This window comes from Argopecten irradians, unplaced genomic scaffold (genome assembly GCF_041381155.1).
Source record: "Argopecten irradians isolate NY unplaced genomic scaffold, Ai_NY scaffold_0738, whole genome shotgun sequence".
NCBI classification, from domain to species: domain Eukaryota; kingdom Metazoa; phylum Mollusca; class Bivalvia; order Pectinida; family Pectinidae; genus Argopecten; species Argopecten irradians.
This window is the reverse complement of record NW_027188205.1, coordinates 13837-28688: the sequence shown is the minus strand read 5'-3', so window position 1 is coordinate 28688 and position 14852 is coordinate 13837. Positions and strand designations below refer to the sequence as shown.

The 14852-nt window shown below is 31.3% G+C and overlaps 1 protein-coding gene across 2 annotated transcripts; it reads right to left on the bottom strand.

Annotated features, from left to right (window-relative positions):
* Positions 1-1278: 1278 nt before the first annotated feature.
* LOC138313552 (uncharacterized) lies at positions 1279-14282 on the bottom strand. 2 transcript variants are annotated; one of them, XM_069253949.1, is made up of 10 exons: positions 14153-14282; positions 10046-10094; positions 7915-8124; positions 6138-6338; positions 5858-5875; positions 4945-4965; positions 4731-4751; positions 4401-4421; positions 3898-3953; positions 1279-2509 (listed from the first exon to the last, which is right to left on the bottom strand). In XM_069253949.1, exons 3-9 carry the CDS (start codon positions 8104-8106, stop codon positions 3921-3923), a joined length of 507 nt encoding a protein of 168 aa, XP_069110050.1. In that variant the 5' UTR covers positions 8107-8124; positions 10046-10094; positions 14153-14282; the 3' UTR covers positions 1279-2509; positions 3898-3920. The 2 variants fall into 2 exon arrangements, with proteins under 2 accessions (XP_069110050.1, XP_069110049.1); XM_069253948.1 differs by lacking the exon at positions 14153-14282 and having other exon boundaries at positions 10046-10204.
* Positions 14283-14852: the final 570 nt, after the last annotated feature.

Below are 14852 nucleotides of genomic sequence, written 5' to 3'. Positions count from 1 at the left end.
AACAAGTAACAAGAGCATGTTGTCTGTAACGACTGTCGATTGGTTGATTTGCTTAGCGTCCCACATCCAATCCGTATTATCTTACACATACAGACTTATCCGTGTTTGTGTCTCCTTTGTATTACAAGATTTAGATACGTATGTACGTTTTAATTTCTAATTTTATTGTAAGGATCATGGAGAGAAATTAATGTCGTTTTACATGTACTGTAATATTTGTAACATCGACATAATGCACTATTTAAAGTTTGAATTATATTCCGCTATCAAATTCAATTCAATTCTAAACAAGTTATTGATAAATTCAATGGAATTAGACAGCAGGCATTGTCTATATAGGTGTTTTCCTAGTTTATACAGAGTGTCGACAACAGTGAAGTTTTTGATGATTTTTATAAATACCCGTTCCTGTAAGCACAACGCAGATCATGTTTGATCTTTTTTCACGAGACAATGAAGATTAAAATATGATACAAATTCAAATCAAGCTTTATTTCACAACTATATGTACATATCACAAGGGTAAAAGTCAATTTTCAGTTACATCAGAGACATAAATACTTATTTATATATATTTTATAGATAAATGAAATGTATCTTTGGTTAAATTAGCCCTATCAATGATCAATATACAAAATATAAAATGCACAACTAGATCATAAAAAGACAAGTACATCAATTTAATAGTGATTATTTTGAAGTAATCAGATCTAGATTGACCGTAAAACGATTCCATTTAAAGAAAAATGAAAGAAAGAGATAGCCAGGTTTTTAATGACATGATAACACCGACAAAATTAATACACTTCATACTTTTTATACTTGAGATAGTACAACACAGTACATGAACCGCGTTCTTCAGGTACAATGGTAACCAAGAAGATATTAGCCATGCGTATTGTTCGGATAAAACACAAAATAGTGTTAGAGTATTTACCCAGCGAATTTAAATACATATCTGACGATATATTAATCATGTTGTAAATAACTTTCAGAATGATATAACTGCATTAACGTATGAAGTACACAAATGTCGGGTGATACCGCTCGTTTCCATTTTAGATAAAACTTTAAACTCCACGGAGAGTAAGGTTCGCTTTAATATAGTACTAAGGCGACATGAGTTATACCTCTTGAGAAGATATACATTATTCGAGTTATCCTTCTTGACTAGCGTTCCATTTTGTGACCTAGTAAAGGAAGCGTTGGTAAAATGTACATGTATATGGAAATGAAAGAAATGAGTACCACATAATCGAAATGTGACGCCAAAAATAAATTTGATGTCTGAACAAATATCTTTCGTGTCGCGATTGTTCGCTGAAAATCTCCCGCTATGATAAGAATTCTGCATTATTGACTGGAGTTCAATATACCATACATGGAAATTGCGTGATATTTAGCAAGATTTATGGCCTTGACAGTAACAGAATCGTGTTTTCTGAAACGATTGTTGGTTGATTGATTTTCTGAACGCCCTAACTTCAGTCCAATAATCGTTATTCGTCGTACTATCTTACATACAATTTTTCCATGTTTTTATATCTTTGTATTACTAGATCTGTTTACACAACGTATATCATGTTTTACCTTTATCACTAAAGAACAAAGACTGAAATAATATGCAAATTCAACTCAAACTTTATTTCACTTCAACGTACACATCACACGAGTAGAGATCAGAGTTCAGTTTCATCAGAGACATAAATATTTATTCATATAATTATATAGATATTAAACAGCTATATAGTTATATGATATGTATACTTATTTACAAATGTATATCTCTGCTAGCATCTTCTCTATCAATTATCAATATACAATATATAATGCCTAAAAGATCATGAAAAGATACCAACATAAATTACGTAGTGATATATGTGAAATAACCAGCTTTAGAATTATTGTAGGACGTTTCCATTTAAAGAAAAAACACAGGAAGATAAGGCAGGTTCTTAATTAATGTATACTAATTTAAATACTATTTCTCAAAATTACAATTTCTTTATTTTTATCAATTTAATTAAATGATTGTTAAGCACAAGAAATGGTTCTCTTTCATATGTAAGCTATGTAGCTGATGTATCAATTTTGTTTACGAGCCAATATCGAAAAAAAATGAAAATCTGTTAGTACTAGTTTTTAAAAAACTCCGGAGATATCTCAAACTGTTTAGCCATCATCGGTTCGTGTGAAAAGCAACTCAACAATACACATTACTTATTTTTGTTGAATCTCGCGTAGTTTTAAATTCAATGAAGAAGAAATAAAAATGCTGCATCTTGCTAAAAATCCGACTGAATTTACACTTTCTGTCTGACTTATGAGGAAAACAAGGGATTAAGTTTGTTTTGCATTAATATGTAGAATGTATTCGTTTTCATGACAAACACACAAGAATGTAAAACGTAGTAATCCTTTTAGAAGTTAGAATAGAGTTCCATGCATCCTTTGTTTAAAACAATCCACTTCTAAGTTTATAAAATAAGTCCGTGGTCCTCATTACGATCTGCAATAAAATAAATAAATTATAAAACATGTAAATGATACTAATGGCTTTTGGGGGGATTAACCTTATAATGGGGACACTATTTTGAGGTACATTATCTACGAAAACAGACACAGAACAAATTAAAAATTGTTATCTATAATGATATGTATTTATCCCATAACTATGCATGTTTGACAATGGAAAAACCATGTGATAAATTCCATAGCAGTTGGTTATCATTTATGTTTACACACTCCAGTGTGTAAACACCTACGGCGCCTTTGATTGGTCAATGCCAAGATCTCTTGATTCCGGTTGTCTTTCAACTTCATGCTACTTTTCAAAGTACATTATCTTATAAACTGTATAACAGGTAGATGCATATTCAAAATATTAAACAATAGAATATTAGTTCACTATTAAGGCACTATATTTTATGACGGAAAGATATCATTACACATTGGATGGTGGTTAGTTCCCATGAACGAAGACGAGAAAATGGTCACCACGGTATACATGTAAATATAGAGTTAAAGTTATAGGATAAATAAGTTCCCCAACGCGTGACTGTTGTTTATCATGTTTATCTAAACTCACGTAAGTTAATTTTCAAATTTTCAAAAGACACTCGCCAAAGCTCGTGTCTTTTAAAAATTTGAAAATTGACTAACTCGAGTTTGATAAACATGATAAACAACAGTCACTTGTTAGGAAACCTCTATATAAACACTACACAAAATATTAACTACAAAGATATTTTAAATCAACATTCTTTTTCATATCTTTTCTGATTGATGAAAATTTATATATATTTTTCAGGCCAAACATAACGCTTTATTTGTGCGTAGCTTTTATATATTTTAAAAGTAAATTATTCATGTAATGCTTAAACAATACGCACTGTAATGGGGAGTCTAACATTCATTGCAAGCATTGTATTATGCATATTTAGATAAGAAAAGAAAATGGGTCTCTAAGGTTAACAACATATTAACAGCAATTTAAGGACGTGTCAGGATTAGATGGTGGAGGACCCCGGAGTACCCGAGCAAAAACCAGACAAGTGATCAGCACTTGACAAGTACCTACATGGACGTCGTACTCGCGTCACAGAGGTGAAAGGCTAGTGGTAATATATCAAAACATGTAATTAATTTATCCTGTTTAAGATTTTCGTAGACATATTATATTGAATTTATCGCTAAAACATATCTTACTTCTTTGGCTATATAGTAGTAGCAAACAGGCAAAGTCATTACAATGGAGCGATTTTAAATAATAATGTAGGATCCAAAGTCATGTATAATAATGGGAGAAGTGGATAGAAATTAATCTAAACTAATATTATAGTATAAGAATGATGGTCAATAGTGACATATTATGTTTGTACTTGTAAATAAAATTACCTTGTTCACTTTATCGAGCCAGCTTACGATCCACTTGTCCTGCCTTCCAAGCTTCGCTACAAAAGTAGACAGATGTAAATTTTAAAAACCCAACATAACGTCTTACCCGAAAGTTGTTTCTTTAAGTAAGATAATCATTCATAAGTGTATAATATTACTTTAATTTGTCTTGTTAGTATATTTTGTTTATCACTTACGTTCATAGAGTTGTAATTAAGCATTGAAGTCACTCTTTTTTAATTGCTTATAATTAATTTTTAAGGCTACTTTATAAAATGAAATACGTTTACACGTACGATTCCATTGATTTTTCCAAGCGATTATTTTTGCCAAATCAATACGCAACTTAAATGTGTCTATTGTGACGTCACGATAACGTCGGATTTCCGCGCCATTCCCATATTTTTTTTCATCGTGGAATACAAAAAATGAATAGGCAAATCAAAAAGCCAGAAACAAAAAAAAAAAAATTATTTTTGATTTAAAGTAAAGAAAATCCTTACCATTATGGCGTCCAGCTGGCCCTGTTAAAAGTATGAGAAATTTTATTTTAAATAGTTATTCATCGGATAGCTCAATGGTAATGGTAACTAAATCCTGATATCATCATTGAATAATAGTATTAATCTCTCAAATTATCAAATTCATTATAAAGGTTCAATATAATACAAAATGTTCCTTGGCACACCATGTGTTGAGGAAAACAAATCAATGACCTCATATCATGTAAAAAATAGGCCAATTTCTTATCTTTAAATTTTTTTCTAAATTTCAGCAGTTTGTTATAAATTTAACTTTTTAAAGATAGTATAACTGATTGAAAACATACTTACTTGCATTTTGTCTTGATTTGACTGAAAAAGCAAGTCAATAGCATGAATTACTATTAAGATATTCAAATATAGAGTTATATTGCATTTTGCTATGAAGTCTTTTCTCCGGTCATTGCATGGTATTTATATTTTCATTTGTCAGTGAATATATTTATATATGTGAATATAAATTCAAGATTACGAAAAAAGAGAATATTATATATTGAATGCTTACCCTCAATTCCTGCATTTCATTCTACAAAAAAGCAAAGTTATCGTTTAATAATCAATACTTAGAAAATTTTCCTCTAAAAATGAAGCGCATAGGTAATGTTTTTGGTCAAGTGTTACTTGTGTACGCTGTATGATCATGTAAAAAGCAAATATACACACATACTACTTATATTGATTGCAAGTCTGACTTGTTTTTGTTGTCAGTATATCTATATTATTTATGTATATGTGTAGGTATTCTATTCTTTCGTAGCTTCAAATCATTTTAAAATGATTGAATAAACAATGTAGTATTTATTTAAAATGATTGAATAAACAATGTAGTAATTTGATTGATTGGATTTTTATCTTTGCAAAAAAAAAAATGAATAGTTCAAAACAAGACGTGGTCTCACTACAGGTGCACAAACTGCAAGCATTAATTTGAGGTTAGGTGATTAGAAAACAATACCCCTCAATAAATCAATGATATGTTCTTAATATTTTGAATTTGTTAGTTATAAACAAATGACATGCATTTTTCTGGTGTCATTGTGTTGTAATTTTAACAGTCGGCATCTTTTTAAGCCAGACAAAATTTGATAGTGATAACAGTAACTAAACGATGAAAACAATTGAGGGACATTACTTCAACTGTTACATTGACAGAATATAGATGTGTGCATCAGATATCAGAATGTTCCTATCAAAGTCCCAATATCTGTATCCATGGATTAGAAGAATTTTGAAAAAAAAGTCTTGTTGTAAATCATGCAGAGATTGGACTAAATCGAAGTCAATATAATTATTAATTTGAACTACTTCTACAAATACTAACAAGATCGGGGTCGAATTTAAATTGGCTTGTTGCTGCTAGTTAGGTATAGTATAACTTTAACATATAATATAATATTTGAAACGTAATTTTCTCTTACCTCCAGTCTGTTCCTTTCCTGTAAAGAAAAATTGTTTTGTTTTATAGTAAATTAAAGTACAATATTTTTGTCACCCATTTTTACAATAACTAGTTGTTCATAATTCATATGCATTTATATTATCATTATATATCATTAGATCGTTGATACTATTTCAATTAATCTTTTGATTCCATCGCAACTGTGATAAGACTACTTTAAATGAGAAAGATATTTATATCATCCCAATCGGAAAGAGGATATAAACATGGACATTTATGATTTAAAATATAATACTTACATCAGCCGATGCAGCCAGATGTCCAACAGCTACCGCTCCCCCTACAACCACAACCCCAATTGCTGCACCTGCCAGCATTGCTGGTGTACTGGCCGCTATTCCTGCGCCAAGTGCAGCATATTCTACTACACTGGCGCCAGCAAAGGCGCCTGCACCGGTAGACGAAACTACCACAGCCCCTTTGCCTATCGGGTGGAGTTTCTACAGAAATAAAATATCCCACGGATAATTTCTTCTCTATGTATTTTTCAAAACCATGAAATAATGAATATTAATAAGAAGAATATAATTTCCGAAACATATCATAATATTAGCAAATCAAACAGAATAAAAAAAAACTCAAAAAGTCACGTAGTCATTGTTATGGTAATACAAATCATCCAATTTCAACTGAAGGCCAGTATCCTTCAAAGTATGGCGGATATTATGTCAATGATAATAATCCCTGGAGTATCAAGGATGGTATGCCATCCTCGATATTCCAGGGGTTAATGTCATTGTCGTTAAATCCACTCTTGGGGTATGTCATACCAAAACGAAACGCTCTGTGTATGACAACAGATGAGACAGCTACTTTGGTACAACAAAAATAACGTTAAATAACGTTACACCGTCACTCTCTGTTGTCTCTGTAGACCTATGCTAGGTCAGGGTTTTTCTCCTGAAATACTTGCAATTTTACTATGATATAGTACAATGATAATAACCCTTGACTTATCAAGAATGGTTTTACGCTTGTCTAAATAATTTCATAATTTTTCATAAAATACACCGAGACATTCACTTTATATTTCTATGTGACCTTTCAAATCAGAAGTAATGCTTTAGAGCAACCTCAGACGAGGAATCACACTCTTTATTATTTGAATTTAAGATAGGGCAGTACACAAGCAAACGGACTAACAAAGACAGAAATAAAATCTTTAATAATGGATGCTTTGATTAGTGACAAAGATTATGGGTAATTACTACTAAGAAAGTTTGCATACTGACAAGCAAACTTTGATAAAGAAAATGAAATAGACTGTATTGTGATGAAATTGATTTAAAGTCATTTGATTAAATCTGATTTTATATTAATGGACATCCTACAAGTATAAATACCTCAGGTCATTTAAGCTTTACCTTCCCTGTTTACATTGAGTATGCATATGTGCTTTTGGATATTCCAATATTTCTCTACGGAATCCCTCATAATAGCGAATCTCTAACTCATTTTATGATATTATCTCACTAAAACATACTACAAGTCTTACCATTCTGGAAAGTCCATTAAACTTTTTGTATTGAATTGTCAACTGGCAACCAAGTCGATCAACAATTTCATGCTTAGCACTATTTACCAAAATAAGATCGGAATCCACTGTGTCTTGGCTAGGTTGAAAATCACATGACCTTTGTTATAGAATACGCATGCTGCACTCAAGGCATCAAAGTGAGGCCATGGCAAGGGGACGTAACAAAGTAAGAGATTTCGGGGAGAAAGGAGAGCTCCAATATTTAGGGCTTTTAGCAATCTAAGGCCTTGTATAATTCTGCGTACATATTATTGATAGAAAAGAAGACGTAAAGTATCAAAAGGAAACATGTCTCCATGTCACTTAATAAATTAAACTTTAGATCTAGTGTAAATCTGATCAAATTCGAGAGTGTCATTTGAAAGACACCATCCTATTTAAGATGTTTTTGCAGGTTTAATATCAACGAAGAATACAACAGGTACAAAGGATGTCAAGTTTTTCAGTTTAATACAATTCTTAAAAGAAGCATAACTTACCCCGAATTTTGTTCCAGCGTAACACGCAAGACACAGAATGGAGGCTCCTATTAAGGCGCCGGCTGTTGCGCATGCTAATCCACACATTTCACAGGTTACGGCGAGTCCCTCTGCCACGATATGGCCACAAGGGGCCCCAATAGCGGCACCAGCAACACCTTCCCCAACCATCGCACATGATCTGTTATCCATGATGTTAAATCACCAATACTGTAAGAAATTACAAAATCAATGAAAATTGTATTGTTTCATTCAAAATTGCAATGTTGATATTGAGACATTTAAATGCAGTCATTGCCATTTTCTTCAGTCTGTAAACATATTTTATGGCATATACGTATACTCCATATTTTGTCAGGTCAATATTAATTATTGAATTGTTCCAGTAAAATATAAAGAGTTGTTATTTCAGAATTTCTCTCTTGAGAATAGCTCTCTATTTGCACAATAGGATATTTAAATTTTGTTAATTCATGATCAATTTAAAACACAGAAATTATGTTACACGGTATGGGGTTACCCGATGACCCCCGGAACGAGGAGAGAGCCTTGTGGTGAGCCTATATTACAAGTAATATGTAGTCTTTTTAATCTGCTGAGTAATAATAAAGTGTTTTTATTAAATAACTTTGGGAACGGAATAGGAATGAAATAATAATATTTCCGTCGTATAGGTAAAACCTAAACTGTCTATACTACACGTGTGTATAAATGAAGTATGTACTTATTTTATTTTATCTTCATTTGGTCAAGATTTCCGCCTAACCCCACGGTGAGATGAGGACTATATAAATAATGAATTACTTGTGATACCTATACAAATGGCCTATGTTCCGAAAGTTAGAGTAAGCGACAGTTAAAGATTAAAAAACCCCACACATATGAAGTTTTATAATGAATATTCAAGGATATTTCACGCAAACAAAGTACTGCGTAAAGATTTGTTTTAGTTGAAGATATTCACACAAAATTAAATTCGACATCTTTAAAATACAAAGTGCCCTGAAATCACATCGATTGTAAGCAAAATTAAAGCGTTCTTCTCTTTAAGAAAACACTTATCGGTCGGTCTCTCCGATGAAATGTCCTGGTCTCGAGGTGAGAAAGTAAATTTCTAAAAGACAAGAAATATTAAGCTTAAAGCTCTAAATTCTTACTTCTGATTACAGCAAAATTTTCACATTAAGTTTTTTTTCTTTCTTTTTGTATTTATTGTATTCTTTTACGCTGTTAAGTTTCGATGCCTTTTCCTTTGGTATCGGACAGAATAAGAGAATACTGTAATTTAAGTTTTTAGTATTTTGTCTAAAAGCTGTCATATGCAACGGAATGATCCGCAAAAAAATCTAAATTAAAAAAAAAAAAAAAAAAAAAAAAAAAAAAAAAAAAAAAAAAAAAAAGACAATTACACTTCTTTATAAGTTTATTAAGAAGAGCCTGATGCATATTCAGTTATGATATCTAAAGATAAATAGCCAAGCTGAACAGATTAGATCAGTCTATAGAATATTATAGAAAATTGTGCATGACTGTATATAGAATAAAAAATTCCAAATTCAATAAGTGTTAATTGTAATGGGTGATCATAACAGAGGTCACCCAAACACTTTATTGTATTGTGATTAAATCCCTATATACTAATTTTATCGAAATCTAATATCTAAATTTCGACCAATCAGAAGCCGCTGTTGTTGCAATATTGTTTTTTACTGAAAGTAGACTATAAATCGATTGTTACCAATCAGAAACAAGACAATGGCGGCATTGCAGATTGACAAAGAAGAAGAAACAAAACCAATATGACCTTTCGACTTCTTTTGAGCTTGGAACTATTTTAGCCACAAAACAGGAGATTCATACATAAATATTTACTAAAGGGTAATGAATGTCAAATTCGTTACTAAAACATGTTTACTTGTCTTACCTGAGGGTTATAGTAATTCTATGTTTAACAATAATCTTTTATATGCAAATAAGATCTTTTTTTTTTTAATTTGCTGATGTAATTTCGATTTCACTATCACTAGATATTCCGATCAGCATATTAAGATTTATCTCGATGTTCATGACAGCACCAGGGTTTTGATAAAAAATAGCAAAAAATGCATTTGATGACAAAATGTGTTCTTACCTTGCCTGGGGATTCTGCTAATGTGGATGATGAGACGACCTGTGGTATCCTGAAATATGTGGTGCTGACTTGCTTTATTTGATTTTATTATATAAGTTTATTACTTTGGAAATCCCAATTGAACTACGTCTTAATCAAATATCCATATTCATAAAATTTCCTGTGTATTATATATAGCTCTGATTCCAGGTAAATGTAAAACTTCCAGTAATGTAGATGGTATCTGTAAATGTCAAACAACTTCGGTGAACATATTAAAATATCGATTTGGCCTTTAATGCCTCATGTTTAAAATGTAGTAATTTACTGTGTATATATTCGGGTAACAGACAGAACCTACCCACCCGAAAATATTCTAAATATAGATGTACATAATTCTATTTAAAGCCAAATGTGTTTTCCAATGACCTAGTTAATATACTGAAAATACCTGTAGCTAATTATAGTACACTGTAGTACATTACGTTGCGCAATACTATATTCGTAACCCAGAAATCGCTGTGTAAGCTACCCTGAAAGATATTTGCATGTTATTACTAACGATTTATCCATTGGAGCGTTACGGGGGTTTACCTGGCGTGACATCGAAGATCTCACAGAAAGACATCAAATCAAGTATCACTATCCTACTTGTACTATGGTTTTCTGAAGCTTATAACAACATTTTACGAATAACAGCCAATGGTAAGATATGATGATTTTATTTAATTGTGATAAACAATAAAAGTATGATGTAAATATTTCATTTTTTTCAAAACATATGATAGAAAGTTAATAACATGACCATTTAGATATCACACCCCTACCGACCCTCGAGCTTTGAAGTCAGCCCTCGGGATATGGGTATAATTTTGCAAAAAGTATTCTTGTCTTTTTAAATATATTGAGCAAAATTAAAATGCATACGCTTATCTAATGAAAGTTCATTTCGATCAACCAAATCCCTTCCAAAGGTTTTAAAGATGCTCCACCGCTGACAAATAGTATTTTTTACCTCTATCAAAAAAAAGGGACAGACGAATTAGCAGTTTTTTCAGTTACAAAAGTTACTTACTTTACACAATTAACACAATTGAAGAGTTTTAGCTTCTAATTTTACTTCATTCAAGATAAAAAAAAATATTAAAAAATAATTAATTGCGTCCTGAAAAAAATCCATGGCACTATGTCCTATATGGAATGAATTACAGATTGCGCATGAACCAAAAGCAAAATTAAATAGACATATATATACACGATTAATTATAAACACCAATCATTGTTCAAATGTTGAGTATCGTTTATGCTCTGTCGGCGGTGGACCATCTTTAAATATTAAAAAAGCTAGAATTTCCAGAAACCTAAATATTACTGGAAGTGTTCATTTACTTGGAATCAGAGCTATAAATAATACACAGGTAATTATGTTAACAGACTTAGTTCAATTGGAATTTAACTTATAAAATCAGTTAAAATACGTATTATACATATCTAAGGATATCTCATCGTCCGAAGTATCCGATCCCCGAGGCAAGGTTAGAACACTTTTTATAATCAATACATGTTGGAGCCTGGATGATCCTAGGAATCTTGATGATAGTGAAATCAAAAGTACATCAGCACGTTTAAACAACAGCTCTATAATTGAAAAATACAGAGATAAACTAATTTTACCATAGGTAAGGCAACTACATACGAACATGTGCGAGAACTAATTTAAACATTCATTTTTTTCATCGTTTTTAACAGATTTAGATGCTTTGTGATCTTATGGTAATTTTAAGATAGTTCCATATTCTGAAGTTCTTCGTAAATATTTATCATGGTCATGAGGGGTACACGCGACCCTTATTTCTCCGAAACGTCAACCAACAAGGCCACCATTTTGTATTGTTTCATTCAAAATTGCAATGTTGATATTGAGACATTTACATGCATACATTGGCATTTTCTTCAGTCTGTAAACATATTTTATGGCATATACGTATACTCCATATTTTGTCAGGTCAATATTAATTATTGAATTGTTCCAGTAAAATATAAAGAGTTGTTATTTCAGAATTTCTCTCTTGAGAATAGCTCTCTATTTGCACAATAGGATATTTAAATTTTGTTAATTCATGATCAATTTAAAACACAGAAATTATGTTACACGGTACGGGGTTACCCGATGACCCCGGAACGAGGAGGGAGCTTTGTTTTGAGCCTATATTACAAATAATATGTAGTCTTTTTAATATGCTGAGTAATAATAAAGTGTTTTTATCAAAGATGCTCCACCGCCGACAGAGCATAAATGATATTCATCATTTGAACTATAATTGGTGTTTAATCGTGTATATATATGTCTAATTAACACAAAAAAAATAAAATAAAAAAGACTATTTTGCCTTTGGTGCAGGCGCAATCAGTACTTCATTCCATATAGGATATAGTGCCATGGACTTTTTTCGGGATGCAATTATTTTTTATATTTTTAACTTGAACTAAAATTAGGATCTGAAACTTCTCAATGTTGGTAATGGTGTAAAGTAAGTACATGTAACTTTTGTAACTGAAAGAAAAATACTAAATCGTCTGCTTCTGTTTTTGATAGTGAAAAAAATACTATTTGTCAGCGGTGGAGCATCTTTAAATAACTTTGGGAACGGAATAGGAATGAAATAATAATATTTCCGTCGTATAGGTAAAACCTAAACTGTCTATACTACACGTGCGTATAAATGAAGTATGTACTTATTTTATTTTATCTTCGTTTGGTCAAGATTTCCGCCTAACCCCACGGTAAGATGAGGACTTTATAAATAATGAATTACTTGTGATACCTATACATATGGCCTATGTTCCGAAAGTTAGAGTAAGCGACAGTAAAAAATTTAAAAAAAACCCGCACATATGAAGTTTTATAATGAATATTCAAGGATATTTCACGCAAACAAAGTACTGCGTAAAGATGTTTTAATGGAAGATATTCAAACAAAATTAAATTAGACATCTTTAAAATACAAAGTGCCCTGACATCACATCGATTGTAAGCCAAAATTAAAGCGTTCTTCTCTTTAAGAAAACACTTATCGGTCGGTTTCTCCGATGAAATGTCCTGGTCTCGAGGGGAGAAAGTAAGTTTCTAAAAGACAAGAAATATTAAGTTTTAAGCTCTAAATTCTTACTTCTGATTACAGCAAAATTTTCACATGAAGTTTTTTTCTTTCTTTTTGTTTTTATTGTATTTTTTTACGCTATTAAGTTTCTATGCTTTTTCCTTTGGTATCGGACAGAATAAGAGAATACTGTAATTTTAGTTTTTAGAATTTAATCTAAAAGCGGTCATATGCAACGGAATTATCCGCAAAAAATCTAAAAAAAAAAAAAAAAAAAAAAAAAAAAAAAAAAAAAAACAATTACACTTCTTTATAAGTTTATTAAGAAGAGCCTGATGCATATTCAGTTATGATATCTAAAGATAAATAGCCGAGCTGAACAGATTAGATCAGTCTTTAGAATATTATAGAAAATTGTGCATGACTGTATATGGAATAAAAACTTCCAAATTCAATAAGTGTTAATTGTAATGGGTGATCATAACTGAGGTCACCCAAACACTTTATTGTATTGTGATTAAATCCCTATATACTAATTTTATCGAAATCTAATATCTAAATTTCGACCAATCAGAAGCCGCTGTTGTTGCAATGTGTAGATATTTTTTACTGAAAGTAGACTATAAATCAATTGTTACCAATCAGAAACAAGACAATGTCGACATTGCTGATTGACAAAGAAGAAGAAACAAAACCAATATGACCTTTCGACTTCTTTTGAGCTTGGAACTATTTTAGCCACAAATCAGGAGATTCCTATATAACTATTTACTAAAGGGTAATGAATGTCCAATTCGTTACTAAAACATGTTTACTTGTCTTACCTGAGGGTTATAGTAATTCTATGTTTAACAATAATCTTTTATATGCAAATAAGATCTGTTTAAATTTGTTGATGTAATTTCGATTTCACTATCACTAGATCTTCCGATCAGCATATTAAGATTTATCTCGATGTTCATGACAGCACCAGGGTTTTGATAAAAAATAGCAAAAAAATGCATTTGATGACAAAATGTGTTCTTACCTTGCCTGGGGATTCTGCTAATGTGGATGATGAGACGACCTGTGGTATCCTGAAATATGTGGTGCTGACTTGCTTTATTTGATTTTATTATATAAGTTTATTACTTTGGAAATCCCAATTGAACTACGTCTTAATCAAATATCCATATTCATAAAATTTCCTGTGTATTATATATAGCTCTGATTCCAGGTAAATAAAAAAACTTCCAGTAATGTAGATGGGTATCTGTAAATGTCACACAACTTCGGTGAACATATTAAAATATCGATTAAGCCTTTAATGCCTTACGTTTATACTGTAGTAATTTACTGTGTATATATTCGGGTAACAGACAGAACCTACCCACCCGAAAATATTCTAAATATAGATGTACATAATTCTATTTAAAGTCAAATGTGTTTTCCAATGACCTAGTTAATATACTGAAAATACCTGTAGCTAATTATAGTACACTGTAGTACATTACGTTGCGCAATACTATATTCGTAACCCAGAAATCGCTGTGTAAGCTACCCTGAAAGATATTTGCATGTTATTACCAACGATTTATCCATTGGAGCGTTACGGGGGTTTACCTGGCGTGACATCGAAGATCTCACAGAAAGACATCAAATCAAGTATCGCTATCCTACTTGTACTATGGTTTTCTGAAGCTTATAACAACATTTTACGAATAACAGCGAATGGTAAGACATGTTGA